At 54.1% G+C, this 15846-nt stretch overlaps 1 protein-coding gene across 1 annotated transcript; it reads right to left on the bottom strand.

The window, feature by feature from the left end:
• Positions 1-10191: 10191 nt before the first annotated feature.
• Positions 10192-15606, bottom strand: SNAI1 (snail family transcriptional repressor 1). Its single transcript, XM_090285316.1, has 3 exons — positions 15460-15606; positions 14281-14808; positions 10192-10724 (listed from the first exon to the last, which is right to left on the bottom strand). The coding sequence occupies exons 1-3, from the start codon at positions 15539-15541 to the stop codon at positions 10540-10542; spliced, it is 795 nt and encodes a 264-aa protein (XP_090141442.1). The 5' UTR covers positions 15542-15606; the 3' UTR covers positions 10192-10539.
• Between the last annotated feature and the right edge of the window lie 240 nt (positions 15607-15846).

The raw sequence follows: 15846 nt of genomic DNA, 5'->3' as shown, positions 1-15846 counted from the left end.
CCAAGCTCCTCCATGGCTCCCCAGTACCATAGTCTCCAACAAGCTCATATATATTTTTTAATTCAGCAAATGTTTATCAAGTGCCCATTATGTGCCAGGCACTGTTCCAGGTGCCCTTCCGAGGTGCTCGCCACAGGCTGGTGGAGGAGGCTCTGCTGGTAGGGGAAGGTGGTAGGGCCAGGGAGGGAGTGGAGGAGCGGGTACGCAGAGTCCAGGCTCTGTCCACTTGCTGGCTAGTGTGAGGTGTCGGGGCTCAGGCTCCAGGTCCTGGGCTGAACACAGAGGCGGAGGGGGCATGAGGATGCTAGCAGAGATGGCTGGGGGAGGGTCTGGCGAGAAGAGAATTATACAGAAATACTTGATGTCATTCCCTTGCTGTCTCTTCTTCCGAGCGTCAGTTTTGTGAATTGGCACCACCATCCACCAGCCCCCTTCCCCTGGCTCAAGCCCACATGCAGGAGCGCTGGAATCCTTCCTCCTGTTCAGTCACTCCCCACTCTCCCTGCCCTTGCACAGAGACATCTCCCACCCATCTTCCTCCCCCCACCCGCCAGCGGAAGCCATAGCCTGCAGCTGCCTCCTCTCTTGTCTCCCACTTCCTTTCAGTTCCCTTAGTCAGTTTCCCACACACAGCCAGAGGGAAGTCACTCCTCCGCATAAAATCCCCTGGTGGCTTCCCATGGCTTAGAATAAAATCCAAACACCTGGATGGTGGGCCACTGCCCACCTCCCCACCCCCATCTCCCGCCTCTGTCGCACCTTGCTCCCCTGCAGTCACGCTGATCTCCTTGCTACCTCTTCTTGAATACATCACGCACATTTCCACCCCAGGACCTTTGCACTTACTATTCCAGACTGCCTTCAACTTCCTCCTCCCATTGACTGGGACGTTCTCTCTACATGGCTAACTCCTGCTTCTTCAGCATCTCTGGGAGGGTTCCCTCAATGTCCCCCACACGTTCCCCCTTGCTGGACAGTCAGCTCCCTAAGAACAGTGACTTGCCTGTCTGTTGGCTGCTGCATCACTATTGCCTGGAAGCGGGCCCCACACACAGTAGGGATTCAGCGCACACGTGATGGAGGAGCTGTTGCTGGGCTCACAGCTGGAGCTGCAGACCTTCCAGGGAACTGCCCTTTGCCCAGACAGACCCAGGTGGGAGAGTTGGGGGCGCCCCGGTCTCTCCTTCCCAAGGCAGTGGGCCCCAAGGCAGACCCTAGTTCAAATCCTGATGCCTAAGTAGAGACCCAACAATTCCCAAGAGAAATAAAAACTTATCTAAAGTATACTTTCTAGATGGCAGTTCATTGTGTGTCGTTACATCTTGAGAAAATGGCTCCACCCTCACACACTTACCTACTAAAATACAAAATAAAAACCGATAATAACAAAGTGCTGGCGAAGGTACAGTACAACTCGAACACTTTCACTCATTGCTGGGGTCCCCACAAAACCTGTACAGGAGTGTTCACAGCAGCATTCTTCCTAAGCTCCTCAAAGTGGAAACAACCCAAACGTCCATCAGCTGATGGATGGTAAACACAATGTGGTCCATCCATCAAGGGGTGTTACCGGAACGGAAGGCGTTCTGACACCCGGTCCAGTATAGCTGAACCTCAAAAACATCTGCTGAGTGTAAGAAGCCAGGCACGGAGGGCCTGTGGTGATTTGGGGGATGCACTTCCATGATTCCATATTTGTATGAAACGTCCAGAATAGGCCAATCCACGGAGACAGGAAGCAGGTTACTTGTTGCCCAGGGGTGAGGAGAGGAAACGGGGCATGACTGCTAATGGATACGGGGTTTCTTTTTCCGGTGATGAAATGTTCTGGAATTAGATAGTGGAAATGGTTGCGCAACTTTGTGTGTATCCTAAAACCCACTGAGGTGTACCCTGGAGTTGATGAATTTTACGGCATGTGAATTATATCTCAATAAAGCCACTAAAACCACCTGGTACCACCTGTGGCCTCACAGCTGCGTGTCCTTCGGAAAGTCCCCCTCGCGTTCTGAGCTCAGTCCTGGCCTCACTCCCTCACTGGACTGACCTACTCACAGCCAGTAAACAGCCCGCGTGGTAAATATTTACATTCTTGGTGAATAACACACCCACGGGGGTTGGAGAACAGGCCACCCATAGACCCAGAGGCTGAGACCGAACTAAACCCACAGGTAGTGCCCAGGGTTGACACCGAATGGCATCCACACGTCATCCTGCCGCCCTCAAGGAAGTGATAGCGCGGCCGTGATCATCAGCAAGTGTGACTGCTTTCTTCCTGCGTCATTCCCAAGTCCTGAAAATGGTTCTTTAGCGTGTGTGTTTCTGCTGAGGACAAAAGAAAAACGCAGGGTCGTCATGGAAAATTCAGAGATACTAGAGAAGAGAATTCAAACCCCAGCAGCCCCGCCATCCAGACAGAACCACCGCTGACCCCGGAGCACGCAAGGCCCTCTCCAGGAGAGCAAAGATGGATAAAAAAATGTTGGTGGCATTTTACGCAAAAGGGACCATACGATTTTTTTTCTTTCAGGCCGCTCTGCTAGCTGCTTCCTCTCCCTGTCAGCAGGTGTCGGCACCTTTGGAAGTAAGCACACGAACATCTAGTTTATCCACAAAAAGATTGATTGATTGATTGCTTACTGTAGGGAAGCAACAATAATATGGAAACGGAAAAGGTAAAAAAGAGTTATAAAGCCGCGATGCCCCCATGACCGGCACCTCAACCTACCCCCAGAGACGGTCACTACGAACGGTGGGTACATGACTTACAGAGCCTCCGTTCCTCTCTTCTTTTCTTCCTGTCCACAGATCGCCACTGGGGACCAGCCACTCATGTGTTCATTCCTTTAATCATTCGAAAAATATTCGAAGTACTTGTCATGCGCCAGACATTTTTCTTTCTCTGTTCATGCGCTGTACACACAAGGTGTATTTTAAGGACTATACTGACATTTCTTCTTAAAGATTTTATCTATTTATTTTTAAAGAGAGAGGGGAAGGGAGGGAAACAGAGAGGGAGACAGAGAGGGAGACAGAGAGAGAGAGAGAAATGTCAATATGTGGTTGCCTCTCGCATGCCCCAATCAGGAACCTGGCCCACAACCCAGGCATGTGCCCTGACTGGAAATTGAACTGGTGACCCTTTTTTGCAGGCTGGCACTCAATCCACTGAACCACACAAGCCAGAGCTGTACTGACGTTTTTAAGAGCCACGACACTCTCAGAATATGCAGAGACCCCAGTGAACACATCCAATCCCCTCGTGCTGGGCATGTAGGTTTTTTGTGGCGTTCCGCTCTTCTGGGAAGTGCTGGGGAGATGTGTTAATGTGCTTGTTATTTTATTATTGGGTCAAAGGTTGAACACTGTTTACTGATGTGTAAAGTGAGGCCTAGAGAGGGCAGGGACTCATCCAGGGTCACAGAGTGAGGCATTGGTGGCACTCAGACCCACAAAGAAGGGACAAGTTTCTTAGCAAAAGCTCCTGACCAGTCCTGGGGTAAAAAGATTTCCTTGTGAGACTCCTATCCCAGAGTAACATGTGGGGTTCACTTCTCTCTGTGTCTGCCTTTTCAGCCCCCCACTAAAGCATTTATTTCAGGCCATAGCACCAGCTAAATAGAATTGTTTGGTAGCACCGGCTGCCTTCCCCTGAGGCTCTTCCAACTCACACCCACAGAGAGGGGATGGACACAAGACTTCACGGAGAATCTTCCAGCTCCCCATGCCCTGGTTACCCAGCAACACTCACAGCCTCAGGGGGTACAGGATACCGGATGCTTGGAGTCAGCAGGCCGGCTCAGGCCCCCCAACTTCAGTAAGGGTGAGGAGACTCAAAGAGCCAGAAACATTAGGATTATCCTCTGTGTGACTTGGGTCAAGTTCTCTACCCTTCTGGAGCCTGGTGTTCCCCTATTTGTAAAACGGGCATCATAATAGCCAGTGTTTACTGAGGCTTTACTCTGTACCGGTCCCCAGGTCAAACAATTTGTAAGTATTCACTCACTTAATCTGCACAACAACCCTGGGAAGGAGGGGCTATTCACCTGATGAAGAAATGGACACAGAGAGGTTGAGCCACTTGCTATAGGTCACACAGTAGGTAGGCAATGGAGGAGAGATGAGAGGCCAAGCAGTCTGGCTCCAGAAATGAGCTCTTAACTCCCACTGTGGGACCCCCTATCATACTCACGTTGCCCAGGGTTGCTGTGCAGATTAAATTAGATTAGATCTAGACAAACCAGGTAGTGAGCCCTCACGAAATGATTTCTGTTATTCTTAATATTTGCCGGACGGATGGCACTTTGCCTCACTGGTCTTTATTTCCCTCAGTTGCTGGAAAATCTAGGCAAGGCATTGCCCTTGCCCTCTCCCTCGCTCACCACATCCACCAGTGGCCAAACTTCCTAAATATCTCTGACTCCACCCTTCCCTCTGCTCCATGGGCCACGGAGAGGCCTGGGACCTCCTTGCTCCCCACACAGCCGCCCAAGGGATCTTCCCAAAGAACAAACCCACTCAGTCCCTCCCCGGCTCAGACCCTCCCGTGGCTCCCCAGGGCTCTCAGGATAAACCCAAAATCCGCACCCCCCCCCCAGGGCTGCGCGGTCCTCGCCCTACTCCCAGCTGACCGCTTCCCACCTCTGCTGGCTCCCCCGCGTCCCCACACTGTACCTTCCGAGATCAGGGGTCAGGGCAGCTTGTGCCTTTGGCCCTCTCTGTTCCAGGAAGAACACGTGCAAAATTCAGCACCCCCTCGTCCCGCTAAGGCCCCCCTCCAGGCTTGCTTCCTGACTCTCCCTCAGTGTTTGGCAAGTGAATAATAAAAAGCTCCCGGATGCATTCCAGGCCCTGAGAAACACGGGCAGCCCCCTCGGCTCTAGCCGCCTGGAGTGGGTCAAATTGTGTCCCCCCTGAAAAGACATGTTCAAGTCCCAACTTGCAAAACATGGGAATATGACCTTATTTGGAAATAGGGTCTCTGTAGATGTTATCAGGTTAGGGTGGGCCCTAACCCAATCCCTGGGGTCCTTTATAAGAAAGAACATGGAGAAATAGGACACAGAAGAAGACTGTGAATTGAAGGTGACGGCAGAGATTGAAACAATCCAGCTACAAACCAGGGAACGACAGGATGACTAGGAGACTCCAGAAGAAGCCAAGATAAGGGTTTTGATTCCCAGTCAGGGTACATGCAAGAATCATAAGACTCAACCAATGAATAAACAAATAAGAGGAACAACAAATCAGTTTTTTTTTCTCTCTCTCTCTCTCTGAAATCAATCTATCAATAAATAACTTTAAAAAAGAAATAAAAGAACATAGGGTTCAAATCCCAGCTCTGTCACTTGATGTGTGACCCTAGGCAAGTTATTTAGCCTCTCTGTGTCTTGGTTTCCTCTTTCTGGAGTCGGTTGTGAAGGTTTAATGAGTTAATCTACATGTAGTGCTCAGCACTGTGCCTGTCCCACAGCAAGTGTTCCCTAAGAGCGGCGATCACGCTGTGTTTCCGCGGGTCACACACGCATGCGTTCGTCCTCCGTTCAGCAAAGTTGTACTGAGTGCATGCCTCCCGTGTTCAAGACGTGAGGCACCAGGGGCCCACAGTGAATAAAGCAGACAAAATTGCCACCCATGTGAAGCTGACATGCTGGCGGGAGAGAGTCAACAGAGAAACTGTGAACAGTGACATCCGTCGTTTGTAGATGGTGACAAGTGCCATGGAGAAAAACAGCAGGGAGGGCACTGGAACACAAAAGTGGGGCAATCAAGCCAAGTGGCTCTCTCAGGGCCCAGTCTTCCTCGCAGAACTGTAAGTGCAAAGGCCCTGAGGTGGCAGAAGGCCCCCTGTAGCTGGAGGGAGTGAGGGGGTGGGGGAGGGAAAGAGGTGCAGGTGATGGGAAAGAGGCCAGTTCTTCAGGCGCCTGTGGCCCAGGTGAGGACATTGGCTTTTCCTGTGAGATTAGAGCCATGTGTGCATGTAAATATATGTGTTTATTTCTGTAATCTACAAAGATATTCACAGCATCACACCAGGGACGGCAAAGGCATCATGATAGGGTGTTGATCACACACAATTTGAGCCTCACATCTAACCTCTTCATGCTTTTAAATGAAAAAATATATTCCCAAAACATGTGTGAAGTTGGCAATTTGAAAGCAAAGAGGAGCAAGGAGGACCCAGATCCCTGCCTGTCAGAATACTGCCCATCCCAGCTCAAGGGACGCCCGTGAGTGGCTGCCAGGTCACTAATGGGGCCCAGATGTGCCCAGAGGTGGCCCTGGCCCCAGATCTGCCTGCCTGGACATTGCATAGCGATCAGCTTTACAGCCAATTTATTTTCTGCACTCGCTTGAAAGAAAACGCCAGGGGAGGATCTCACGGCCCCAGCAGACCCTGTCGCTCCCTGTCCCGTCTCTCCCCACCCCACGGCTCTGAGCTGCCACCCGGACAGAAGAGGGAAAGCTCTTCCCTACAGTAGAAAGCCAACCAATAAAAACAGAGGGAATGATGGAACTAGAAAATCCCCATTTGGCAGCCACCACAGAAGTAACTGATTTAGGCAAAAATCACCAGTGAGGACTAAACCTTGTGAGTGGCAGTTTGAAGAACAAGGGGCTATTCACACAGTCTCCGAATGTCTCTCCACAAGATATGGATTCAGTACAAAAGGGGGAAAAGAGGAACTCTATCCCGGCGAAACCTGCCGGACGCCACCGTCACCAAGTGGTTCAAGTTGGTGTCAGCAGTAACGTTTCAAACTGACCTCGTGTGCCTCCCGCGACCTTTCATGAAGACACATGCCGTTTCTGGGACTCTGCCGAAGTGCACAACCCAAAGTTAATCTTGAGGAAGCATTGGCAAAGTCCAATTTGGGGACCATCCTCCAAAATAGCTGGCCTGAACGACTCGAAAATGTCCACGTTGCAAACTTCCAAGAAAGGAGTTATCCCAGAATAAAAGAGTCAAGAGACAGGACAAGTAAATGCAACCTGCAGTCCTGGGTCTCTCTCCACCCCTACCCTCCCAGGGGCTTTGGAGGACATCACTGGGACAGCTGGAAAAAACTGATCAGGACTCTGGATGAGACAACAACATCGCAGCAGTGCTACATTTCCTGATTTTGATCATCGAACTGTGGTTATACGAGAGGAAGTTTTTGTCCTTAAGAAACGCTTGCTCTCCAATGGTTCTGAGAAAAATAATAGCTGGGTATGTGTCTGAGAGAGAGAAGGCAGACATGATAAAATGTTAACATACTGAAGAATCTGAATGAAAGATTCCAGTTTAGTGTCCTTTTCTTACAACGTTTCTGCCCAGTTGAAGTTATTTCAAAATCAAAAGCTTCAAAAAAAACAAAAAAAAAAAATCTAAGAGCCTGTCTCCGTTACTTCCCTCTTGTCCCCATCCACTCCGTTCCATCTCCTCTGACGCCTCCCCCACCCCCAGAATGCTTTCATTAGATTATTGTAAATCCTCCTAGAGTTTCCAAAGGCAAATATAAGTGAGAATGATATCATGCTCACTTCCACCCCTCTTCTTCCCACAAAAGGCAGCAAGTTCTGCATGTTATTATTATTTTTCTTTCACTTAGCGATGTGGTTGTTCCATGTCAAGTTGGGCTGTTCGGTCCTCATTCGTTTTATCCCCACCTCCACCCCAACCCTGTCCCACTGGGCCCAAGGTCCCCTTCTAATGGTCCAGATAACTCACCTGCTAGCAGCACCCAGGTGCGCCCAGTACCGTACTGCTGGTATGCCTGCCCCATGCTTCTCAAATCCAATCTTTCCCAAGGCTTCCACCAGGCCAGGCCCAGGCCAGCCGCATTCCTAGCCTCTTTCTCTCCTCCCCACACCCACTAACTCCATCCTCCACCAGGGGCCCGGGAATCTGCATAAGAGGGAAGCAGGCCTTAGCCCTCCGCACTTCAAAGCCCCAGTGTCTGCCCTCTGGGCTGCGCTGGGATCTCAACCGCAGGGGAGCTCTGCAGGTTCCGGAGGGCTCACGAATCCCACCTGCCTCCCTAGCCCCCAGGCTGCTGGTCTTTCTGGGGGTGGGGGCAGCTCTTCCCAGCCTCGGTCTTTGCACTTGCTGCACCCCGCCCTGACGGGAACTTTCTCTCCTTCAGGCTTCCACTGGAATGTCAGCCCGTCCCAGCCTCTGACTCTCCAGCTCCCGGCCTGCGGACCTTATCTGAGGGAGCCCCACCCAGGGTTCTCCAGCACGTGCTCACTTTAATTCCATCTTGGCACCGTCACCGGCACCGTAGGAAAGTGGCTTGTTTATTTAATCACTCTGTGTTTTCTGTCTCCCAGCTAGACCACGAGTTTCGTGAGTGCAGGGACTGTCCATCTGTCCACGGCTGTAACCCCAGGGCCTAGAACAGGGCCTGGCACACTGGGCTCATCAAAACCAGAGGAAGGCACTGTCAGCGCCGCATTTTATAGAGGCAGTATCTGGGGGTCCAGGAGACCCTTGCTCCGGGCGCCCTGCGAGTCAGGGGCGTGAGCCAGGCATCCCTGGCTCCCAGGATAGACCCAATTTTAAATGCTGGCGGGGATTTCCTCCAGGCCTGTCCCTCTGAGCGAAGTCACTCATTCATTCACCATCAAGGTCAGCACCTACTGTGGGGTGGCTGTACACGGCAGCCTGGGGACCCAGGACACAGTAGGCCTTCAGCAAACTGGTGCTGAGCCCCTGCAGCACCGCCTACAGCCCCCCCTCCCAACTCTCTAACTTTCCCCCAACTCTCTAACTTCCCTTCAGGGAGGCCGGCTACAATTTGGTGATTGTTAGAGAACTTTTTTTTTTTTTTCTTTTGGGAGGAAAGCTGCAAGTCATTAAGGGCTGCTCCCAGCCTGCGGGTCACCATTTCCTGTTTAGAAGAAAGAATCATCTCTCCTTTGGAACACGAAGCTTCCCCCCACCCCCAGCCTGACTCTCCGGGGCTCTGAGCTCCGGGACGCCTGCTCAGCTCCCCGCAGGAAACTGGCACCTTCAGCACCTTTTGTGCTCAAAAAGGACACTCATTTTCTCCTGGCCCCAGGAGGGCCCCAGAGGTGAAGTCACCACGCCAGCCCGCCAGCCCGGAGTGAATTATCCTGGCCCAGGACGCAGGCTGACTGTCTTTCCCCGTCCTGTCCTGGAGCAGGAAGCTGAATGACCCCTACCCTTTGGCCTGGCTTCTCACCCTCCTGGCTCCAGCCAGACAATTTCCTTGCATCAAAGGCCATTTGGTACCCAGCAGCCAGACGGAGGTGTGGGTCCAACAGGGAGGCCAGAGTGGGGCCCAGAGCCCTTGGAAACAGGAAGGACATCCTCTGTCCCCTTCTTGCTCAGGGCATTCCGCTTGCTCAGCTGGGAGAAGCAGCCCAGCCCTCTCCCAAAGGCCTGGAGCGCTGGGCCAAGCCCCCAGCCTGTCTGGGTGATAAGACCCAGGAAGCCGGCATCTCAGCCCGTAGGCCTGGTCAGCTTCAAAAGGGCACAATGAGAGACTAAGGGCCACATGTACACAGTGCAGGAGCCTGCACACACACCCTTACTGTCCAGCCGGCGACAGGTGTTTCCCAACCTCCACGTCACACAGGACACTGGGCTCAGAGGAAAACCCGTCTGCACAAACAAGGTCCCTGATTGTCAAACCCAGGCATCCAAAGTCACATGATGTGTAAGAGGACATGATTTAAAGCTCTGTCAGGAATATGAGTTCCATGAAACCCTGCCCCTGCCCCCTCCCTAGAAGCCCTTGGAAATACCCACTCCTCTGGAAAACCAGGACTTCCTTATATATAAATTAACCGCTTTATTGAATATCAATAAACTGTACATATAACTATACAAACGTTTCCTTAGTACAAAATGTTGCTTGCAATATAAATACCAGTGTACCTTTAAAAAATGTAAACATCTTCCTCCTGGGCCCATCTGTTGGGGCCCTGAAAATAGTTCTGGGAGACACATTGGTTGGGCCGAAGCACCCTACTTGGGCCCCCGACAAGTGATGGCAACGACTCACATTCCCTTTTGAGACGCTGTTAAATCGCCCGTGAAACAGGTGCCACCATGACCAACTGGAGGCTGAAATAGCCGCCCCGGCCTGAGGGCATCCTGGGGTCTAGCCATGCCCTCAGTCAGCGACCGCCCCCACAGGCCCATGGGTGCCCCGGGGGTGCATTATTGCAGTTACACCTCCTGGAGAGGTGGCCTGAGGGTTTCTGGGGTGGGGAGGAGTGGGGTCCCCTGAGTGGGTGGGAGCCCCCTATCAGTCTGTTGGCTTCTGTCCTGTTGCTCCAAGCAGCTTGGATACACAAGCCCACACAGAAAGGGCCACCCTCCCATCAGCCGTCCACAGAGCCAACTGAGGCTCCGGAGCAGACACCGACGGGGAAATGGTCCTCAGCGTCTGTGGGGCCAATACAGCCGAAAGGGGAGCTCAGAAGAGAATTCCATGGTGGTGAGGACATGGGTGGTCCTTCTTTCCAGAGCTGGGGGAGGCCGCTGCAGGGGGAGGGTCTGGAGAGGCGAAGGAGGCTCGGGGGTCAGCGGGGGCCCCCTGAGCAGCCGGACTCCTGGTGTTTGTGGAGCAGGGACATGCGGGAGAAGGTGCGGGAACAGGTCTTGCACTGGTACTTCTTGACATCTGAGTGGGTCTGCAGGTGGGCCCGCAGGTTGGAGCGGTCGGCGAAGGCGCGGCTGCAGTGGGAGCAGGAGAAGGGCTTCTCCCCTGGGGAGAGAAAGCAGGTGGCCGTCAGGAGACTGCTAAGGTGCTTGGGACGCCAGCTGACATTTACTGAAATCCCTGCTCCTCCCCTCCCAGGCTTTACAGCCCTGCTCACCCCATGACCCAGGAGTCCCATGACCCTGAAAAACCAGGCCATAGCCCATGTGCAAAGGCCTGGTTTTGATTGATTGGGAGTGCTGCCCCATCAAAGCATTTTACACTTCTCCTTACTTTCATGCTGGCTGCAGCTGAGAGGTGGGGAAACTGAGGCAGAGAGACTGTACGTGGCATATGCAGGCTGCCTGGAAAGGACCAAACGGCCTGACTCTGGAGGCCTTGATGTTTACTTAGCCCTCCACTGACTGCTCTCAGCTAAGGAGGCTGTGGTGGGGATTCCTTATTATCAGTCCTGAATGTGCTTCATCTGGGGACAAAGCCTAAGAGACAGCCTTAAAGGCCTCCTCAGGGCTCCCCACCCCCCAGCAAGTTGGGCCACTGCTCTAGGCCAAATGGAAGCTGATCACACTTGGGGTAATTTCAAGCCTCCTCTCTGCCCCGCCATCATCCTGAGTCCCCCAAGGGCTATGGCCTCCCCTGAACCCATTCCAAGCCTGCAGTCCAGGGTCCAGGGGCTGGGCCCCACGAGAGGCTACAGGAACCTGTTACCTTAGGACTTGTTTCAAACCCCTCCCCACTGGTGACCCTCACGCCACCTGCCTGGCCAGGACTGCTTTTGCGTCTTACACACAGGGTTGGGTACACAGTAAGTGCTCAGTAAGTGCTTGTACAATGAATAAGTTTTTTTTTAAGGCCTCGGAGAAACCAAACCAGTCAGTCTCCACCAGATTACACTGTTTACTGTCTTTTCAAAACTCCTGCCGCAACCAAGAGGATCTAGTTCACAGCCCAAAAACATTGGTAATGTTATGTTTTGTTTTTTTCTTAGGGGTGCAGCACTTCCCAGATAAAAAGTCAGAGTAGTTAACTCATTAAACAAATACTCATCAAGCTCCCACTAGGTGCTGGGCACTGTTTTGTAACACGGAATATTCTTTTCCAAAAACCACAATTCTCCTACCCTCCCACTGATCAGCCAGCCCCTGGACCATGGCCCACTGTTAAACGCCAGCACCGGAATCCAAAGGAGCAGGGAATGAATGAATTGCACCAGCCTCCTGGGCGCCTGGGGCCTGGAGCTGGGCATCGGGAGGGAGGATCCGGAAGCCAGGGCCTGAGGCTGACTGCCGAATCCTGCACTCACAGGCTCCCTCTCCTGAGGCAGACGGAGCCGCCTAGCCCGAGGAGTGGGGAAGGGACGTCATTTCCTGTCGTGACCGAGCACCTTCTGCATACCAGGCCTGAAGTGTTTGACGCCTGCATTCTACAAGGTCTAAGTGAGGTTCTTCCTCATTCGCACACTCCCTCCTGAACAAAGAGCTCACTGTGAGCAGGTCTGGTCAAGGGGAGGGAGGTCTGCACTCCCCCAGGCACAGCAAGGCAGCTCCCTCTGAGCGCCTTGGCGAGGTGAAGGAGCCCTTGGCTCCAGCCTCATAAGCTGTGACTTGGGAAAGCACCTTTTCTGCCTCAGTTTACTCATCTGTAAAATGGGGATTATGGCACCTCCCTCTTAGGGCCGCCGCGGGAGTCACGGCGCTACCCAGGCAAAGGAGGCTGCGGGCTCTCACTCCCACCCAGCAAACGCCCACGGCACAAACGCCACCCTCATGCAATGTGTTAAGACGCCTGGACACCCGGAGAAAGGAGGCCTCGTAGGATGTGACGGGGTGCAGGTTTATGCGCAAGCAGGGAGAACAGACCTCCACCCCTCACAGAACCCCCACCCCCAGAGGCCTTTTTGGTGCTCCTGGCGAGTGTGAAATCGGTACCAGGCCGCAGGGACAAAGGCCGCCGAGGGGGGCACTGTACATGCGATACTCCCCGGATTAAAGGGGCCTGACACGCTGTGGGCCAGCAGCTGCGGCCCAGAACAGGTGCTGGGCACCGCTGCCCTGTGCACCTGCTCCACCCAGCCCGCCCCCACCCACTGGAGCCACCATTAAGGCGCACAAAGGGTGTCAATGAGGGTGGTGATGGTGAATTTCAACAAGCTTTTTGTGCTGAGCCATGCCTTTACATTAAAATAATGTCCCATGACTGGAGAAGGAGGGCCAGGGGGGCACCCCAGGGTTTCAACACCCTCCCCCCAATAGAACCCCGTCAGCTGGGTAGGCACCCAGGACAGAACAGAGGCCAGACAGCTGGATTTTTACATGTGAAAATCAGGGCCATTTGTGCACCAAGTGAGAGAAATGGGTAGCAATAGTCTGCAGGCTGGGGAGGGTGCCAGGGCCACTTTGTAGGAGTGTTAAGGACTCCAACAATGCCTGGAAAATGCATTACTCACAAACCACCCACTGACCCTCATGGCTCACAGGTCAGCCCCTGGGCCAGGAAATGCCAGAACTGAGTCTCCAACTGGACAGCTTGACCCCAAAGCTGATAATATGACCCTTGAACCTTCTCCCTCAACAGTCACTCTCTAAAAAGCAGCCCCAAGCCCAGGCTGGGTAGCTCAGTTGGTTGGAGCGTTGTCCTGACACACCAAGGTTGCAGGTTCGATCCCTGGTCAAGGCACATACAAGAGTCAACTAATGAATGAATTCACAGATGAGTGGAAAAACAGATCAAGGTTTATCTCTAATAAAAAGAAAACTTATAATGAAAAATTAAAAGCAGCCCCAAACATCAACCCTGGCACATTGGGACAACACTCCAACCAACTGAGCTACCCAGCCAGGGCCTAGGTGTTCCTGGGTCTGCATGATAGGATTGAGCTTATCTACTTCCCTCTGGGGTGGGGAGAGCAGATCTGAGAACCATCATGGTAATAACTTATTATAAAGTGATTACAGAGCCACCGAATCTTGATTGCCACCCTATAAAACACTATCATAATCTGCCTTATATGATTATCCAATCCTAATCCTGAGGCTCACATAAGTTAAATCACCTGTTAAAGGTCACACAGCATGGAAGCAAATACCGACTACCATTTTGGTGCATGCCGGTCACGTCCCAGGCCCATCCCAGGTGCTTTCTGTATTCTTTCATTTAACCCTCACAGAAACATCCCCCCCAACACACACACCCCCAGATACCTTATACTCAATTTGCAGATGAGGAAACTGAGGCTCAGAGTGAAACATTAGCCCAAGGTTTGAGGAAGTTCTCAGAGTAGCAGTCAGAGCCAGGTGGGGGGCCTCTAACAACATCCTGTCTGGCTGAGGTAGGGGGTGGGCTGGGGGAGGGCGGGGCGGGGAGGGCCCCTTCACACCTGGCTCCAACAGCAAGGTGCTGCTTGCACCTTTCCCACATCCAGCGCCAGCCCATTTGGCTCGGAAACTGTGACTGCAGAGGGCCAGGTCCCCCGAGCGCCTGAGCTGGGAGTCCTAAAACTCGGTTCTACGATCGGAACTCGCCGGCAAGCCCAGCCTCGCCCGAGCGGGGAAAGGCGGCTGTGGGGATCAGGGAGACGGCAGCCGGACTGCGGGGCGCTCACCGGTGTGGGTCCGGACGTGGCCCTGGAGCAGCCAGGGCCTGGAGAAGGCCTTCCCGCAGGTGCCGCAGACGCAGGGCAGCGTGTGGCTGCGGATGTGCATCTTGAGGGCGCCCAGGCTGACGTATTCCTTGTTGCAGTATTTGCAGTTGAAGGCCTTGCGGGCCTGGGGGTCCTTGGCCCCTGAGAGCCCGGACAGCTGCTTGGGCAATGGGCCCAAGCCTGGGAAGGCAGCATAACCCTCAGCCTCCAGGGAAGAGGCTGAGGTGGAAGAGAAGGAGGAAGGAGCTGGGGAGGGGGGGCTGGGGGGCTGGGAGCCCTTTCCGCTGTCCTCGTCGGACAGGGAGGTCAGCTCAATAGCCTTGGGGATCTCCTGGGGGAGGAGGGAGGCCCAGCCAATCGGCTGGGCTTGGGGTGCCAGGAGAGAGTCCCAGATGAGCGTGGGCAGTGAGGCCGTGGGGTTGAGGACCTCGGGAGGCGGGATGGCCGCCAGCAGGTGGGCCTGGTCGTAGGGCTGCTGGAAGGTAAACTCTGAGGAGAGACGGAGAGAAAGGCACAGTCAGGTGTTCAATCATTCAGTCAGTCAACAAACACTAGCCTTGCGTGGGCCAGGGCTGAATGGGGCTGACACTCCATATGTATTAGATAAATCAAAGACACGTTCTGGCTCTTCCACCGCAGCTTCCAGATCTTACAGGAAGGATTTCCCCCCTTCCCAGGCCCAACCCAAGGAGGTCATTCGTAGGAATTCCGCAAATCCCCAGCCTAAGGCAAGATCCCAGCCCCCCAGTCCTCAATCACCCCAGGTCAGAGGCACCAGCCGCGTCCCACTGTCCCTCCTCATACACCCCTCTTCTCCCACCCCAACCCCCAAATCCTCGGAACTCCAGACTCCTCCCAGCCGCTGACCGATGTCTCTCCCAAAGAAGTATCTCGTTCGCATTTCTCGCTCGCGGGGTCCTGCCGGCGGCTGAGAACTGCCCTCAAACCAAGACTGTCGACCTCTAAAAGCCTTCCCCCAACAGTCCGATCCACCTGCCGCGGGCTCCTCGTACCCCTCCTCCCATTCCCCCGCGCCGAGGCCTTTGACTCGCTTTTGGCCCCTCGCCCTTCTCCCCACGTTCCCTCCCCTAAAGGCTCCCCTTCGCCAAACCCCCACCCCTGGGGTCCACGTCCACTCACCGGGAGAAGAGTCGTGCAGCTCGCTGTAGTTGGGCCTCCGGCGGGAGCAAGCAGGCTTCCTGACGAGGAAAGAGCGCGGCATGGTGGCCGAAGCAAGCCGGGGTCGCCGAGCGGCGGTGGCGTCGCAAGGACCCTCTCCCGCGAGGCCGAGCCACTGCGCTGTGAGCGGAGCCGAGCCGCCAACTCCTTAAGTACGCCAGCCATGGAGGGCGTGGCCTTTGTCACCTCTGCACCAATCGAGGAGCGCCTTCCCTGAGGCCACACCCCAAGCAGGTGCGCGAGGGGCTGGCGGGGCTCGCGCCGCGTGGCGCTGGAAGCCTTCCGGGCGGGGGCAGCTCCAACGTCCAGCTCGGGGCGCTGTACTGACCGCTCGGCGGCGAGCTGCTG

The sequence above is a fragment of the Furipterus horrens genome, unplaced genomic scaffold (assembly GCF_987537825.1).
Source record: "Furipterus horrens unplaced genomic scaffold, mFurHor1.1.pri manual_scaffold_8, whole genome shotgun sequence".
NCBI classification, from domain to species: Eukaryota; Metazoa; Chordata; class Mammalia; order Chiroptera; family Furipteridae; genus Furipterus; species Furipterus horrens.
Note: the sequence above shows the minus strand (reverse complement) of the source record. Positions and strands in the feature narration are given on the sequence as shown.